Genomic DNA, 19,376 nt, shown 5'->3' on the forward strand with positions numbered 1-19,376 from the left:
TTACAATGTTGTGTCAATTTCTGCTGTACAGCATAATACTTCATACATAGACATACATATATTTATTTTCATATTCTTTTTCTTTATAGATTACCACAAGATATTGAATATAGTTCCCTATGCTATACAGTATAAACTTGTTTATCTATTTTGTGACTAGTAGTCAGTATCTGCAAATCTCAAACTCCCAGTTTATCCCTTCCCACCCCTTTCCCCTCTGTTCTTTGCTTCTTGAGTTCCCAGTTTCATCTTTGCAATATCTACAGGGCAGAAAGAGGTCACAATGCCAGTGGGATTTTTTTTTTTCTTTCTCTAAGTGCTACTCTTGGCTCTCTAAAGAACTTTAAAGCACATAGCCAGAAAATATAGAATTCAGGATAATCCAGGTGTATTTCTGACCACCTCTGCCCTTTTGATCACTACTTAGGGTTCACAGAGACTGTGAACAGTGTCTCCTTCTGTATTTCCTAGGTTTCTTAGGGCAGCCATAACACATTGAGTAGCTTAAAACAAAAATTTATTTTCTGACAGTTCTGAAGGCTGGAAGTCCCAAATCAAGCTTTTGGCAGGGCCGTGTTCCTCCTAAAGTCTTCAGGGAAGGATTCTTCCTTGCCTCCTCCAGTTTCTGGTGGTTGCTGCTAGTCCTCAGCATTTTTCCCCTCTCTGCCTCTGTCATCACATGGACTCCTGCTTTTCTTATAAGGACACCAGCCATTGGATGAGGGCCCACCCTAATCCAGTATGACCTCATCTTTACTTAGCTAACGTGCTTGTCTAGGTCTTCTGCACATTTTTGGATTGGGTTGGGTTTTTTTGTTTGGTTGTTGTTGTTGTTGTTATCAAGTTGTATGAACTGTTTGTATATCCTGGAAATTAAGCCCTTGTCAGTTGCATCATTTGCAAATATTTTCTCCCATTCCATAGGTTGTCTTTTTGTTTTATTTATGGTTTCCTTTGCTTTGCAAAAGCTTATGTTTCATTAGGTCCCATTTGTTTATTTTTGATTTTGTAAAAAAAATCAAATCTTTATTAAAAAAAAAACTAAACAGAATAGTGTGAACTGTGATGTGTATTATGTAATATTTTGGCTGGAAAGTGTGTATTTGAGTTCATGTATGACATTTTACTAATTTTAATAGCTTTAGAATTGAAATTTATTTTTTACTTGAGAATTGTTTTAAAACTAAAGGAAGAATCAAAGTAAAACATGACATCAGTGATGTGCTCTGGTAGTGGCAGTTACTAAAAAAATCCCAAAGTAGCCTGGAATTCTTTTTGATGGCATTCCACATGCTTTAATACAGAGATCGAATGTGTGAGTTAATCAGATATGTCCATAGAGAAAGTAGTAGAGGTGAAATAAAGAAGTCATTCTTATGTTTCTGGAAAGACTGCTGCACACACAGAAGATGTCTTGAAATCACCAGGTCATTGTTTCATAAGCCTCCGCTGTGGCCTGCATGGAGGAGCGCTCGCGGAACTCATACAAAAATCAAAGAGATTAATCCCCAGTTTTTTTCTGCCCTCCTGGAAATCATTCTTTGGACTTCACAGAGTTTGCTCTTCTGGAAAACATTTCTTCATGTATGATGTTTTCTGAAAATTTGGAAAAACTTTATTCATTCTTTTTAATCTCGCCTCATCACTGGAAAAAGCTGCAGAAAGTCTTTCCTAGACAAGAAGGGATACTCATTACGAAGGCAGGGCCCAGTAAAGCTACATTTTTGAAAAGTTGATCTCAACTTTGAAGTCCTGTGTGAGCCAAAGAAAATGTGAACATATGTGAATCAGCTCAGATTTTGTCCTCTGCTAGTTCAGCTTTTCTCTTCTGAATTTTTTTTTTCTGGTGTGGAATTTTAGATGAGGTTAATCAGATACAAATATATATGTTTTGAACAATGTACCGTGAAATGCAAAGCTTTAAAACTTTTCTTTGAAGATAAGTGCACAGAAGTTTTGGTAAAGGCTATTTATTTTGCAAAAACAAAATGTAGTGAAATGGACAGTGACATAGGGAAAAATAAAAGAATAAAAATTTGAAGAAGAGTGCCAGGAGAAACAACAGAAGATGCTGGTCTTCCGTGGCCTTGAAGAAATCAAAATAGCAATGTGGAAAACCCAGTCACTCTCACCAAGAACTGCACACCTGTTCTAAAGCAATGGATCAGATAACATCCGTGTTCACTGTCATTAAGCCATTTTCTCTGATTTTGCAGAAGAAATACTTCAGAAGGGGAAATTTTTTGAACTCAGGGGCATTTGTAAGCAGTCTGAATGGATCTCAAGGAAACAAACACATGGATACCACTGCATTTCTTGGAATTTAATGTGAAGTGGGATTTTTATGAATCTCTCCCGAACTTATCTTTACATCTAATACTTTCCCAAGATACTTGTACATTTTTGACTTCATTTGAAAGGAAGTTTCTAAATTAAAATTAATAAAAGGTGTTTTTGCATCAACTCTGCATGGATACATTGACAAACCTGGCTATTTTCTTTATAGAATATATCCATGTGAAGAAGGTCAATTTTGACAAAGTTCTTGACATGTTTTAGAAGGCTCAAAATAGCAAATATTATTATTCATTACTATAACAAGCCAATATGTAGATATGTTAATTCATTTTAAAAAAAACTAATATAATCAAATACATGAATTCATTACTTTTTCTTTTTATACTCTAATATTTATTTTACTTAAAAATGGCATGATTCTTCATATAGAGTTAAACAAAAGAGAACTTTCAGTGCCTGCATTTTCTTTTTCTGGCCATTATTATTGTTCAGTTTATTTCATTTTTATTACTGAAAATAATTTTATCTTTTAGAAGAGGGCTGTGTTAAAAAGTGATCCCATCTATGTCAGATACATGAAATACACATCAGGTAACCGTGCTGATGTAAACTTTCACCTGCTAGCCTCTGGTTGTGCCGCTATCTGCAGACTGCCAGGCCACACCAGGGAGAGCCTGTCCGTATCTTCGTGGGCAGGTCTGTTTGAGGAGAGCTCTTTGTGGAGGTCCAACACTGTTTTCTCAGTATTTCTGCACGTTCGAGCACTTTGAGAGCAGACAGAAATGTGGGGTTTGCTTGTCTCTACAAATGCATGACAGTAGATGTGAAATGATTTTAGAAGGTCTATTTTGGAAATGCATGAAATTTATTTGAAAACTACTTCAGGTAACATTTGTTAGTGTGTAGAAATAAGTTTTTGTTTTTTTTTTTTTTGAAAGAAGAAAATTCTTCTTTTGAAAATCTAGTGATACTTGAATGGCTTTTTAAGTATTTGATTACAAACAGTGGAGAAGTAATACTCAGTTCATGAGCCAGTGATTCATTGCATCATCATCTGTCTGGTCTGCCAGAGAAAGAAATTTGAGAACTATGGTATTTACTTATCAGTCACAAACCTCTTAAGCCTTTTAGTTAAGGTATTTCTAACTCTTGTCTAAAAAAATGCATTCAGCTCTCCTGTACTTTAATCCTTCTCTTTTAAAGATGAAATCATGAAGCTAATTAAAAAACTTATTTAAGTGAGCTGCTGATAGAACCTTCAACATTAGATAGAAAAGTTTGGAAATTAAAATTTTTTAAATTCCAACTGCTTTCTTAGGTTCTTAGGTATTTACACCTTCTCTACTTTTAGACAGTAATTTACTCTGTTGGACCATTTAAAATACGTTTGATCTTGCAAGGAGACAATATATTCACTCTGGATGTAAATAAATGTTACTCAGGACTCTTTGCAAATAGCCTTTCTCTGAGGTGAAACGCCTGCTGTAGAAGAAGGCTTTTGTGTTACCTGTCACGATTGCCAGACGACGCGGTTTTATTGACAGTAATCATAGGCTGACCAGCCTTTAACCTGTCAAAGAATGTGCAGAGGGAAAGGTGCCTGGTAATTACTGTTTGACCTCTGAGAAACTGTCAGGTGGTTTAGGGTTTATTTTGACGGGGCCATAAAATGTTACTGCAGGAATTGGGAGATAGGGGTAGCTGTTTTTTCATAAGAAAATTTGCACTGAAAAGAAAAGGCATGTTAGAAGATGTGTTTTATCATTAATACTATTATAGCATTAATAGATATAAAGAAATAAGTGAGTTCTATTTTCTAGATTAGTGATTCTCAAAAAATTTTTGGACTCAATTGTTTCACATTTGTTAAAATGGTTGAGGACCCCAAAGCACTTTTGTTTGTGGGTAAATATTAAAACTGAAGATTAAATATTTATTCATTTCAAATCACAATAATAAACCTGTTAATATATGAATTATTTTATGACAAGTAAATATATTTACAAGATAAATTTAGTGAGAACAATAACATTGTTTTACATGTTTGCAAATCTCTAATGTCTTGCTTTATTAGTAGACAGCTGGCTTCTCATTTGCTTCTGCATTCAGTCAGTTTGCAATATGTTGTTTTTATTGAAATATATGTAGAAATTCTGACCTCACACAGATATGTAGTTGGAAAATAGAGTACTGTAATAGCCTTTTCAGATGATTGTGGACATTTTTTTTGGTACTGCACGAGAACTTAATGAGTGGTAGTTTCTTAAAAGTTAGTTGCAATGTGGAATCTGAAACCATTTTGATGAACTGTTTATACTCTGTTGCACTAAAATCTATCGGTATATCTTGCACTCTTAGTGGATCTTTTATCCACATCATAATATAATGTATTAGTTATTTGAAAAAGGTTGGTGTCTGGAGATTTTTAAACGTTTCCAAGTGTTAAATAATTTCATTATATAAAATCACATTCATATTTGTTAATACCACCATTGATAACTTCTGAAAAGTGAAGTATTGGGGGAGAAGGTATAGTTCATTGTCAGAATGCATGCTTAGCGTGCACAAGATCCTGGGTTCAATTCCCAGTACCTCTATTAAAAATAAATAAACCTGATTTCCTCCCCTCACCAAACAAACAAACAAACAAAAAAGTATTGGGAAACTCACAAGCTCATGGTAGTGGGTACAAGTTTTCCCCAGTCCTAATTTTTACCTGTAAGCTTGAGTTTTATCATTGGCCACAGTGCTGCTACTTGTTGTCCTTGAAGTGACAAGGCTCACTTTAGTCATTTTCAAAAAAATGCCTTCCAAGCCACCAAGTCTGAATAACCACAGTTTGTCTGGCAGTTCTTTCTAGTCAAAATGAAGTTTCGTGAACCAGACGGCTAACTCAGCTTAAAACTCAAACTGGCCGGATGCTTTTCCTCCAGACATCCGTGGTGCGTGGTACGTGGTGCATGGTGCTTTATTCATAGTTCCCATTTCATCATTTCATCACACAGACGATTACAATGAAGTGTACACAAGGTTGAGAATTGAATAGAATTAATAATTGTTACTGCTTTATCAAGAATATCCTTCAGTGAAAGTGGCTTTTCTTCCCCCTCACTAATGCATGAAGGTGAAGGGTACAATGGCTACTAGCACAGTTTGGAGCCACTGCCTTGATTTCTGCTAAGACACCAGCAGTGTTACCCACCACTGCTTTTGTGACAACAGGGCAAATGTTAACACAGTTGTTGCAGGAGAACCTTGAGATTCAAAAAAGTTATTCAATAGTTTGAATACTTCAGCATCCCTTGTACTTTATTGCCAGAGATTCACATGAAAGTGATCCTCTTTGATGATTTGCTGTGCTAATTAACAGACAAATACAAGCAGAACAGCAACCCCATCATGCTGGAGACCCATCCATTTGTAAGGCAGAAGTATGATTCTTAGAATGAGATGTCAACTCAGTCTCATTGATTTAGTTGCATCTAATCTTTAATTGGATAAATTACTGTGTTATTGCAGAGTGACAGTGCTGTAATTTCTTTGTCTGACTTTTCATCCAGTAGGCATTCAGCAATGTCAGCTGTAAAACTCTCCCGGCTAATATCTGTGCTTCTCCAGCCAATGCAGATTGATAACCAACCCTGTAAGATGCTCCAGTGGCTTTTTTCATTTCTAGTTTGAAAAACATTATAATACAATACAAATATATTACAACATAATACACAGTGTTGGCCTTTTAAAGAGCTTATTGCGTCTAAGTTAAAATATTCAATTCCTTTTTCTTTGTACTTAGAATGATTGGTCTCAAAATGACACAACAACTTTACTGGCACCATGAGTGTTACTTTTAAAATGTTCCATTGCATAAGACACAACAAGAAAAATTATTAACATCTATAAATTTGAGGGGAAAATGGCTTTCATCGTAATCTCATTTCTTATTTATAATTTCACCCAGTTTCTTTGGAGTAGATGCCTCCCTTCTGTGAGTCAGAAGACTCTCTGATATGTCAATTTCCTTTTTTAAAAAACATTTTTAGATATAGACAGTGTGGTTGTAGGTTGAGAATATTAATTCTAATCCTATTTTAAGACAAAAATTAGGAAAAAGTATAAATAAATTTTCTTTTAGAATGAGATAAAATATTGTTAAACTCTAAAGTGAGTCTCAAAATTAAAATTTGTTCTTGTTTGAAAATGTAAACATATTACATGAAACAAATAAACAAAAGGTACCTAGTTCTTTTGTGTTTCTGTGTAGGTTACAAGGAAAATTTGGGGATTCAAAAGAAGAATTTATTGAGCAGTAATGAGGTTACAGAGATTAGAGCAGGAATAACCAGAGGCAAGCCAGTCAGAACACAGTAGTACTGAGATCAAATTGAGTTAATCTCTGAAAACACACCTCTTCACCCACTAAACTTCTGCTGTAGAGGTAGGACACCCCAGAATACACAAGCACACACTCCATTGGAATGTTATCACACATCATGTAGCATCCGGAAAATTCCACCGTACACTCAAAAGAGAGTGAGACTGGAAAAGGTAATAATGGTTTAGCTTTACAGTAAAAACAGCTTTGAACTCAGGGACCCCTTTGGATCCTCTGTGGTCCCCTGGCCACACTTAAAGAACTGCTATTCTAGACATTTGACGCCACCATCAAGGTGTTTTACAAGTTACCTCTGAAAATGACCATACAGTTTTTTTGTTTTTTGTTTTTTGTTTTTTACATTTTGCACTGTAAAGCAGGTGTGGTAGTCCCGTGTCAAGATCCTCCTCGTCCAGGCCTTGTTCTGTGTCTTCTCATAAAGTTAACTCTGTTATCTTTTGTCATGTCATATTAATTAGGCCAAGGATAAGAAAGTGGAAGAATGGTGGGCACTTTATTATGTGAAATAAGTTGACTAATTAATTATTTTTCATTAGAGAAGAAATGCATAATCTTGGTTTCAAGACGAGGCTTTATTGGTGTAGAACTAGGGCCCTCATTCCTTGACCCAGTGTATGGCTGAAAAGAATGAAGATTTGGATAAGAATGTCAATCTTTCTGTCTAGGGTCTTGCTGCTCTTGCTCAGTTGTGGGAAAACCTGGCTAGACTGTCATGGGGACAAAGGTCTTAGCCTCATCTTACATAGCAATGGTCATACTGGAGTGTGTGCTCCTATCCCTTCTTCCAGTTGGAACACCACTTACATCTCCAGTCTCCCCACCAGCGCTCTCTCAGACATTGAGTTTAATGTGATAATTAGTTAGGATTAAACTGCCCATTAAACATAAGTAATGTGCTATTAAGATTGGAAAGTTATTAAATGATGAGATACCTTGTGCTGTATTTCTTTGATTCTAGGATGCGCATTTTGGCACATTTTAACAACACTGAAGTAAGAATGTGTTTTTCAATCAAAGATGCATCAGTTTAACTGGTGCTTTTTTCCCTCCACTTCTGTGAAATGGTATCAGTTTTTGCATTAATTTTGAAATGTTATCTCAAATATATTTCTTTTGACTAATTGCAAGTGCCTACCTCATGGGAAAGACTGCAATATATTTCACTCTTTAATAGCTTCTTTATTTTTCATTTCAAAGAGAAATAATGATCTGGCAATAATTTATATATACTTTTTTTCCCCCAAAATGTGCACTTTCACATTAAGTGCTTCATAGCAGATAGGAAATTAACACTGAATTGTGTTCATGTAAATTGCTCAAAGTTTGCTTTAAAAAATCTCTTGCTTTTTAAGACAATTTTTTTTAAAGCTCTAGTGAACAATACAGTTTGGTTTTGGCAGATGCTTATGCTTTAAATTTGATATGCAGTATTTCATTCTGTTAATAACAGGTTTACTTTAGGACAGTGGAACTTATAGAAGAGCCCATAGAAGAGTCTTCTGGTCTGAGTTTCTATTTCAAAATTAATGGATTTCCCATATTTCTGAAAGGCTCAAATTGGATCCCTGCAGATTCATTCCAGGATCGAGTAACCTCTGCCATGTAAGTTATCTTTTTTTTTTTCTTGCACAGAGCTTAAGGGTTACTCATTTTTACTTTCTTTCCAGTGGAAGGAACGAAGAGGTAATATATAATTCTAGGATAATGGAAACTTTATAATGGAAAGGATTTAAAAATCACTCATTTCATTCTCATGAGCTGTTAGTAATCTTACAGCTAAACTATTTGGGGCTGCTGAAACCATCCAGTTTTTACAAAACTATTATTGATTTCCTATAGAGGAACAAAATAGTGACTAATGTACATTTTGGATGGTTAGCCACCCTCCCACCCCCCAAAAAAAATGATGATTAAGTATGGACTTTTTTTTTTTTTTACTTTATTTTTTTTGAAGAATACCTGAAGGTTTTTTTTTTTTTTTAAATGGGAACCCATATTTACCTTGTCATGCTAAGATATTTGCACATTCTCCTACTTTTACCTTGATAAAAAGAATTAAAGAAATTTTAAACTTTAGTGTTTTTCTGAAGCTTTGAGAACAGAACTTTACAAAAATAAATTTCCTGATTGGGTTTATAAACTGCTATCTTTGTGATAGTGAAAATAAACTTTGTGAAGTGAAAATAAACATATTTAACTTATTTAAATGTATAAATATGCATTGTCATATATTATATTTAGAATGTAGATGTGGTTGGTAACTAAACTCTAATTTTGCCAAAAGTTGTAGTAATATCCTTTTATTTCAAAATGTGTGTAATGTTTTGAATTTCATATGAAAATGAAATTATTCTCCAGTCACAGCACAGATAATCAGTTGTCTCTTTTCCTTTTCAAATGCTCCTTTCCTCTGCTGGCTGGTTTTAGTGGCAGCTGTACAGCACAGCTGGGCATTAGTAAACCTGCCCAGAGTGCCTTTGCTGGGAGCACAGTGCTCTGGGTCCCTGGCCATTCTGTTACTGGGCTTTTTTTCTTCTTTTCTGGGCACTGTCCTAGAGATGGAAGGTACATGCTCTTAAAGTGTCTATAAATTTTGATTTACCTGAAGGTAAGGTGAATAGGAATTGGAAAAAGCAGAAAGGAAATTTACTAGATAAAGGAGTACTGGACTGGAGGTGTTGTAAAAAAAGAGATAAGAGTAAGCTAGGTACTAATATTCAAACTTTGATTTCTGTCTTATAGTTTGAAATGATTATATAAAATAAATGCATACTTTCCAAGGTTTATATTTTTTTCCTATAGGAATAAATTTAAGACAAAAATTTACTTTTAAAAATAGTATAATAATGTTACTGAAAATTTGGAAGGCAAAGAAAAGATATCATCCATAATTTTTCTAGTCTTATTTTATGTTATTATAGTTAATTTGTATATAATTTTGTCTTACTTTCTTCACTTAGCATTACATCCAAACTATCATACATTTAAAATAAGTTCTTCTAACAGAGATTTGAATTGTGTTTATCAACCACAATGTGCTTTTAAAAATCTTTTTTTAAACATCTCTAAAATTTCAAATTAGCATTTAAAAAAATTTTTCTTCTGTAGGTTACGGCGCCTATTGAAGTCTGCCGTGGATGCTAACATGAATACTCTCCGGGTTTGGGGAGGAGGAATTTATGAACAGGATGAATTCTATGAACTCTGTGATGAACTAGGAATAATGGTGAGTAGTTGACAGCTCACCATTTTATTTATTGATAGGTTACTATATCCTCAGTTTGACCTCCTGTGTTCTGAGTGGGTGATATTGCCCATTCATTCCTTTCTCAGAGCCAGGAATGGTGGTCATTTTTTTTTTTTTTTGCAGAGGAATAAATGGCATCTTGAAAACCCAGAACCATAGTTGATACCAAATGTCATAATTATTTAATTATTTCAAAATGATAGACATTCTCCATATTAGTTGTGTTTAAGTATATATCTATCTACATTTTCTTTGTCATCCTCTTTGTGATAGGAGGGTATGCATTAAAAAGAAAATAAAATATTAAAAAATTTTAAGCTTAAGGAGATCTAACCTAGAGAGAAGAAAATGATAAAAATTAAATTAAAAAGATTAAAGAACTCAGGAGGAGAACAGATGCCCAGAGAGAGAAGTTAGACATTTTCAACAGGGTTAGAAAATATAAAAAACAACCAAGCAGAAGAATACAATGACTGAAATGAAAAATACAACAGAAGGAATCAATAGTAGACTAAATGATGCAGAATAATGGATCAGTGAGCTGGAAGACAGAGTAGTAGGAATCACTACTGCAGAATAGAAAAAAGAAAAAAGAATGAAAAGAGGACAGTCTAAGAGACCTCTGGGACAACATCAAGTGCACTAACATTGGCGTTATAGGGGTCCCAGAAGGAGAAGAGAGGAAGAAGGGGCCTGAGAAAATATCTGAAGAGACAATAGCTGAAAGAGATGACTGTTTCCTTTCCCAGGTTAAGGAAAGGAAACAGTCATCCAAGTCCAGGAAGCACAGAGTCCTGTATAAGATTAACCCTAAGAGGAATACATTGTTGTAATTAAAATGGCAAAAATTAAAGAGAGGATACTAAAAGCAACAAAGGAACAAAGGGAAAGCGACAAATAACATACAAGGGAACTCCCATGAGACTATTAGCTGATTTTTCAGTAGAAACTCTGCAGGCCAGAAGGGAGTAGCACAATATATTTAAAGTGATGAAACAGAAAAACCTACAACCAAGAATACTCTACCAATCAAGGGTCTAGTTCAGGTTTGATAGAGAAATTAAAAGCTTTACAGGAAAGCAATATGTATATATACATATAGACGGAAAGAAATTGAAGATGACACAAACAGATGGAAAGATATACTGTATTCTTGGATTGGAAGAATCAATATTGTTAAAATGACCATACTACCCAAGGCAATATACAGATTCAGTGCAGTCCCTACAAATCACCAATGACATTTTTCACAGAACTGGAACAAAAAATTTTAAAATTTGTATGGAGACAGGAAAAGCCTCAAATAGCCAAAACAAGCTTGAGAAAGAAGGATGGAGCTGGAGGAATCAGGCTCCCTGACTTCAGACTATACTACAAAGCTACAATCACCAAACTATTATGATACTGGCACAAAAACAGACACATGGGTCAATGGAACAAGATAGAAAGCCCAGAAATAAACCCACAAACTTATGGTAAATTAATCTATGATAAAAGAGGCAAGAATATACAATGGAGAAAAGACAGTCTCCTCAATAAGTGATCCTGGTATATGTAAAAGAATGAAATTAAAACATTCTCTAACAGCATATACAAAAATAAACTCAAAATGGATAAAAGTCCTGAAGTAAGATTGGATACTCTAAAAGGAAAGAGGATACTCTAAGAGGAAAACATAGGCAGAACACTCTATGACATAAATTACAGCAATATTTTGAACCAGCTTTTACAGTAATGAAAATAAAAGCAACACTAAACAAATGGGACCTAATTAAACTTAAAAGCTTTTGCACAGCAAAGGAAACCATAAACAAAATGAAAAGAACCTCCAGAACTGGAAAAAACTGCAACCAATGTGACTGATAAGAGTTTAATTTCCAAAATATGCAAACAGCTCATACAGTTTAAAATCAAGAAAACAACCTGATCAAAAAATGGGCAGAAGACCTAAATAGACATCTCTCCAAAGAAGACATACAGATGGCCAACAAGCACATGGAAAGATGCTCAACATTACTAATTACTAGGGAAATGCAAATTGAAACTATGATGAGGTATCACCTCAGACCAGTCAGAATGGCCATTATTAAAAAGTCTACAGATAAGAAATACTGGAGAGGTTGTGGAGAAAAAGGAACCCTTCTACACTGTTGGTGGGAATGTAAATTGGTGCAGCCACTATAGAGAACAGTATGGATGTTCCTTTAAAAACTAAAAATAGAGTTACCCTATGATCTCGCAGTTCCATTCCTGGGCATGTATTTGGAAAAGACAAAAACTCTAATTTGAAAAGATGCATGCACCCCAGTGTTCATAGCATCATTATTTTAATTGTCAAGACATGGAAGCAACCTAAATGTCCATCAACAGATGAATGGATAAAGAAGTATTCCATTGTATATATATATCACATCTTCAGAATGAAGAATTTCTTTCTGTGCAGTAAAATCTATGACAGTGCTTGATTGCCTTTTATTTGATTTGATAGATCTGGCAGGATTTTATGTTTGCCTGTGCCCTTTATCCAACTGATCGGGGCTTCGTGGATTCAGTGAGAGCAGAAGTTGCTTACCAGGTACGTTATAATCACTCCAAGAAGGAAAGGCTCATGTTTTAGTTTTGCCTTTGTTAAACCTCTCCTTTTTTTTTTTTTTTCATTTTTTTTTCTTTTTTGTTGTTGTTGTTGTTGCTCTTTTTACTAAATCCCATGAAAAAACCAGTCAGGTAACTGAATCCCTAGGGGATTCCACCCAGTCTCATGACGTTACCTATTGGCTGGCGCCGCTCAGATTTATTCCGGCCCAGACTTCTCTGCTGAGCTTCTGGTTCTTACTATCCAGCTGCGCACTTGGTGCTCCACTTGGAGGGTTAGTAGGCATCTCACATGTAACATGTCCAAACCAAACTTCTACTACCTCCCCCAAACGTGCTTTTCTTGCGGTTTTCCCCACCTCAGTACGTCACAATACCAGTGTCTGAATTTCTCAAGTCAAAGATGAAGTGATTCTTGACTCCTTGATTTCTTTTGCATTCTACATATGCACAGTTTTATATTTATAGATCTGTCAATGCAAGGAAGTGATTATATTCTAGCTCTGTCCACTGAAGAGGCCCAGAGGCAGTGAATAACCTAGTAATATTGAGCATCCTCATACTGAAATAATCTTTTCCATTAAGAGAAGGGCTTCTCAGAGGGGAGGGTATAGCTCAGTGGTAGAGTGTGTGTTTAGCACGCATGAGGTCCTGGGTTCAATCCCCAGTACTTCTATTCAAACAAACACCTAATTACCCTCTTCCCCCCTGAAATTTTTTTTTTTTTTAAAGAGAGGAAATTCTTAGAGAAATGGCTGATTCCAGGTCTGGGACAGGAAATATACTAGATGACCCTGGAATATTTTGTGCATGAGTAACAAAGCAGCTGTCAAAGATACATTAAAAGAACTTTGATGAAATTCTGACCAACCAAAAGTGGGACAATTTGAGATTCAGTAAGGATAAGAATATCAGTGGATTGCAGTCCTTCAAGTAAATCCATGAGTTCATAATTAGAATGTCAAAAGAAATTTTAAAAAGTAATTACTATAACGCTCTAGATTGTGATTGCTCTTGGAAGGAAGGAGGGACAACGATTAGGAAGGGGCACGTGAGGGCTTCTAGGGTGATTGGTAAAGTTCTCTTTCTTGGTCAGGATGTTGTTAACGAGAGTGATTGCCTTATAATAATTCACTATGTCACAATTTATTTTCTGTATCTATGTTTTTTTTTTAATTTAAAAAGTGAGTATTGAATCATCCCTAGCTTAAAGCCCTCCAGGTAAAGTGAAAGATCTTCCCTGTGCACAATCTGGTCTCTGTCTGCCTCTCCGCCCTCACCAAACACCACCTCCCCTGTACTCTCTCTGTCCTGGACCGCTTTCCCCATCACCTGCCCCTGTGGACCACCTCACCCATTTTTTTCTGGTCCCTCTTACCTTGAGCATGACTCCCTGGGAAAAACCTTTCTATGCCTGCAAGTCTAGATTAGGGCATCTTCCCTTTGCTACACACATCACACTTGGAATTACTTGTTCAATGTTTTGTCATTCCAGCAAGATAGTAATCTCCCTGAGGCTTCGGGCAGGTTCTGCGCTATATCCTGATGACCTGGCTGTATTATTCATCAGAAGGATGGGTGGATGGGTGAATGAATAACTTTTAAAATATTAATTATAGTTATGTAGGTTGCAAACATTTCAGTTTTATTTTTAATTTTCTTTCACACAAATAATTAAAATAGGATATCTAGTTGCCTTCAATTCTTTTATGTATTATTAAAGAGGAGAACTTTTTAATGCAGAGTTTGTTAAAACTTTAAAGCAAAGCTTACCATAAAATTCTAGGACATTTTGAAGGGTGTGGGTAGCACTGAGTCACTGAAGCTTTTTGTGTCTTCAGTATTTGTATTTGTGTTTTTTATCAGTACCATAAACATGCCTCTCACTTACCTGGGCATATACGGAGGCCAGTAAGGAAATATTCTGTTCCTTATACTGTTCATAAGGCTGGTTTAGAAAAACACACCACTTTATTTTTTTTGATGAGATACAGCTCTTTGATATATCCATAATGCATTCTATTTCATGTATGAGCGACGTAGCATCTTGAATGGAGACCACCATGAGAATGTCAGCTAGATCCATCAGTGTAATCATCTAATTATTACAGTATGAGTGAGAGGAGCTGTATATACCAATGAGGTTATAATGCTGAAACATGTTCCAAAAGAATTTCTCTTGACCATTGACTCACTCTGGTGTTCTCAAAGGGCTTTGATTGCCCTTTCTGCTGGAATACATCTTCCTGTGTGTCAGAAGACCTAGGTCCTTTCATCTTTACGTTGGGCTGGCCGGCAGTGAGCCCAGTTCACACAGACATCAACTCTTGAGCCAGCAGGATTTTTCAGATTCCCTGATTTCTTCTTCTGTCCTTAGATATATTCTGTGACTGACTTAACCGTAGTTGATTTCTTAAGACATGACGTTAATAGTTATTTCAAGGGACAGCCTCTTGATTGCCCTAATCTTTTCTTCCTTTAGAATATTTCATGTATTTTTCTTGCTTCATAAAACCCTCTCTAACTGTCCTGATGATTTTCTGATCTTGGTGGAGACTGTGTGGAAACCTCAATTTGTGTCTTCACAAAGAATTCTACCTTGCTCTTGAGAAACTTACCTCTGTAATGTGAAGTCACCTGCCTTTTGTATTTCTTAGAACCTTTTTCTGGTGAGTCAGATAATGATGAGGTTGATTTATTTTGCTCTTTTAGTAAAGGGGATTATATTTTCTCCAGTTTTTATGCCGCAAAGAAGAACCCTATTTTATCAGTGTTTATAAAATTGAGATGTAAAAAATCTCAGGTTTCTTAAAACATGTTCCCATGTGTAACATGACTACCCATTTTCTAATGAATTTTCTGGCACATAAAAATTTGTGTACAGAAATGCAATTGGTATAATTTTATGCATAACTACAGCTCTGAGTTTTTTTGTTATGTTGGGCATTTGAAAATTATTTTTTGTCTTAAATTTTAGATCATGAGACTGAAATCCCATCCCTCCATCATCATATGGAGTGGAAATAATGAAAATGAAGCAGCGCTGATGATGAACTGGTATGCTATACAGCCCAGCGACATGCCTACCTACATCAATGATTATGTGACACTGTATGTGAAAAACATCCGGAAGGTCGTCTTGAAAGTAAGTACAGGCGTACCTTGGAGATACTGCGGGTTCAGTCTCAGATACCACAATAAAGTGAATATTGCAATAAAGTGAGTCACATGAATTTTTTGTTTTCCCAGTGCATATAAAAGTTATGTTTATACTCTGCTGTAGTCTGTTAAATGTGCAATAGCATTATGTCTTAAAAAACAATGTACATACCTTAATTAAAAAATTCTTTACTGCTAAAGAATAATAACCATCATATGAGGTTCAGTGAGTCATAATTTCTTTGCTAGTGGAGGGTCTTACCTCAGTGTTGATATCTGCTGACTGATCAGGGTGGTGGTTGCTAAAGGTTGAAGTGACTGTGGTAATTTCTTAATGTGAGACAACAATGAAGTTTGCTGCATCGATTGACTCTTCCTTTCAGGAACCATTTCTCTGTCGCATGCAATGCTTTTGGATAGTATTTTATCTATGGTAGAACTTCTTTCAAAATTGGGGTCAGTCCACTACTTTATCAACCAAGTTTGTAATGTTCTAAATACTTTGTTGTCATTTCAACAGTCTTCAAAGCATCTTCAATAGGAGTAGATTACATCTCAAGAAACCACTTTCTTTGCTCACCCGTAAGAAGCAATTCCTTATCTGCTCAAGTTTTATCATGAGATGGAAGCAATTCAGTTACATCTTCAGGCTCCACTTATAGTTCTCTTGCTGTTTCCACCACATCTGCAGTTTCTTCCTCCACTGAAGTCTTGAACCCCTCAAAGTCATCCACAAAGGCTGGAATCAACTTCTTTCAAACTTCTGTGAATATTAATATTTTGACCTTTCCCCATTAATCATGAATATTCTTAATGGCATCTAGAATAGTGAATCCTTTCTGGGAGGTTTTCAGTTGACTTTACCCACATCCATCAGAGGAATTGCTATCTATGGCAGCTATATATGGCCTTACAACATGTATTTCTTGAATAATAAGATTTGAAAGTTGAAATTACTCCTTGATCCCTGGCTGCAGAATGAATGCTGTGTCAGCAGCATGAAAACAGCATGCATCTCATTGTACATCTTCATCGGAGCTCTTGGGTGACTAGGTGCATCATCAAGGAGCACTCATACTCAGAAAGTAACTTTTTTTCCTGAGCAGTAGGTCTCAACAGTGGGTTTAAAATATTCATCAAACCATGTTGCGAACAAATTTGCTGTCATCCAGGCTTTGTTGTTCCATTCATGAAACATAGGCAGAGTAAATTGAGCACCATTTTTAAGGGTTCTGGGATTTTCAGGATGGCAAATGAGCATTGGCTTCAACTTAAAGTCACCAGTTGTATTAGCCCCTAACAAGAGAGTCATCCTGCCCTTTGAAGCTTTGAAGCCAGGCATTGACTTCTCCTCTCTAGCTGTGAAAGTCCTAGATGGCGTCTTCTTCCAATAGAAGGCTGTTTCGTCTACACCGAAAGTCTGTTGTTTAGTGTAGTCACCTTCATTAATTATGTTAGTTAGATCTTCTAGATAACTTTGCTGCAGTTTCTACATCATCAATTACTGCTTCACCTTGCACTTTTATGTTGTGGAGATGGTTTCTTTCCTTAAATCTCATGCACCAACCTCTACTAGCTTCAGCTTTTTCTTCTGCAATTTCCTCAAACCATCCTTGCATCCCTGGAATAAAACCCACTTGTTCATGATGGATGATTTTTTTTTTTAATTGTATTGTTGAATTTGGTTTGCTAATATTTCCTCAGACTTCTCCAATTTGTTGGTGTATGGTTGTTCACAGTAGTCTCTTATGACCCTTGTATTTCTTTGGTATCAGTTGTAACATCTCTTTCATTTCTGATTTGAGTTATTTGAGTCCTCTCTCTTTTTCATGGTGAGTCTAGCTAAAAGTTTATCAATTTTATTTATCTTTTCAAAGAACCACCTCTTAATTTCATTGATCTTTTCTATTGTCTTTTTAGTATCTATTTCATTTATTTCTACTCAGATCTTTGTTATTTCTTTCCTTCTCCTAAATTTGGGCCTCATTTGTACTTCTTTTTCTAGTTCCTTGAGGTGTAAAGTTAAGTTTTTAAATTTATTTACTTGAGATTTTTTGTTTCTTGACATAGGCATTTATCAATATGCACTTTCCTATTCTAAGAATCTATGAAAAACATAGGTTTAAATTTTTTGCTTATCTGTTATGCTCAGTCATGTGTCATGAAGAATTTTTTCTATTCACAAAAAGTGATGGTATAAGCTTTAATTAATATTTATACTCACAGTATTGGTATTGTGTTTTTCATATTTGATGGGTTTAGGAAATGGATTTTAATATCTGAGGATTTTCATTTCATGGCTTAGTGGTTAAGAGCTCATGACTTCAAATTCTGGCTGGGCCACTTACTGTCTTTGTAGTCTCGGGCAAATTACTTAATCTCCATTTTCCCATGTATAAAATTGGGTTAACAATTCTTAAGAGTTTTTATGTGTATTAAGTGAGATAATGGGTGGGAGGTGCATTACACAGACTCTGGCACACAGTAGACTTCTACTAATTAATGGTAATCATCATTATCATACCTGTGAGTTTCACTGAACAAATAGGTCTTCAGATACTTTCAAACTTTAATCTCTAATTTTAACATGACATTTCTGAACTTAAAAAAATTAGTTTCTGTGTACCACTGCTTACCCATCTTTGAAATGAAAATATGATGCCTTTCTCACAAGGGATCTATATTTTTAAAAATGACTTTGTGAGCAGTAATTGATGTTTGCCAATTTCTTTCAAGATGGACAGGATTAGGTGCTATATAATCATCACTGTTGTTATTTATATCAAAGCATAAGGCATTTAAAGAAAAGGACCATAAATTGATCCATCCAGACACTAATTGAAATGTTTAGTTTTCTGTTGCACTTCATGCTTTTTAAAAACAGTCATTTTCTTGGTTTATCTTATGGTATTTCTTGATCCAAATAAGCATTTGAGGCCATGATCTAGAAAGAAGTTATCTGTCAGATTTGAGACTGAATATCAAGCCTCAAGAGGAAATGATAGAAAATGGGAAGAAATCATAGTGCTTCATCATAGGTGGGTATTTTAAGGCAGAGACTCATTAGTAATTTTACTGACTGGCTCAACTTACCAAGTTATTCAAGAATCTGGAAGAATAGAGGGAAATCAGTCAAGCTTGACTGATTAAGGCCAATTGATCAGCATTTTCCAACTTCACTTCAAAGCCTTTATAACAGAATGTTGTTTAAAACTTAAAATTACCCCTACTTTTTTTTTTTTTACCATGCTTTTTAATATTTTAAAATTCAGTAAAAATTTGCTGAGTGTCCATTACCAGGAGCAAAGCCTCATTCTCGATGCTAAGGGGAAGCTGTTACCCTCATGGAGCTTATAGTCTGCTCTCAGGGGGAACATGGAAAGAAATACCTGCTCTACAGGGCAGAGTGAAAGAAGTACTATGGAAAGTGTGGCTCCAACGTGTTGGCAACTATGTAGAAGAACCATTAGTTTTAACTGAAATGATCTGGGAAGGCTTTCAATTAAAAGGTGACATTCAAACCAAGCCTCAAAGGTGGAGTAGAATTTGAGGCAAAGGATTGATCTGTAGATATTTTAGGCCATGAAAACAACGTTAGTAAAGGTGAGAAGATGTGAAAGCATGTGTGTGTGTAGGAAGCAGCAAGCAGTGCCCAGTGCCTGAAGCAAAGGACTCCTGGCTTAGTGT

General features: G+C 35.5%; 1 protein-coding gene across 2 annotated transcripts in view; it reads left to right on the top strand.

The window, feature by feature from the left end:
• The window catches only part of MANBA (mannosidase beta), a 91,159-nt gene that overhangs the window by 36,150 nt on the left and 35,633 nt on the right, over nt 1-19,376 (top strand). For both annotated transcript variants that reach the window (XR_010380458.1, XM_010980639.3), the window contains exons 8-11: nt 8,142-8,293; nt 9,800-9,917; nt 12,427-12,513; nt 15,508-15,675. Coding sequence is in view for 1 of the 2 variants with exons in the window: in XM_010980639.3 (XP_010978941.1) it covers nt 8,142-8,293; nt 9,800-9,917; nt 12,427-12,513; nt 15,508-15,675 (525 nt within the window). In the remaining variant the exon portion in view is untranslated. The remainder of the gene's footprint in view (nt 1-8,141; nt 8,294-9,799; nt 9,918-12,426; nt 12,514-15,507; nt 15,676-19,376) is intronic.

Source organism: Camelus dromedarius, chromosome 1 (assembly GCF_036321535.1).
Source record: "Camelus dromedarius isolate mCamDro1 chromosome 1, mCamDro1.pat, whole genome shotgun sequence".
Lineage (NCBI taxonomy): Eukaryota > Metazoa > Chordata > Mammalia > Artiodactyla > Camelidae > Camelus > Camelus dromedarius.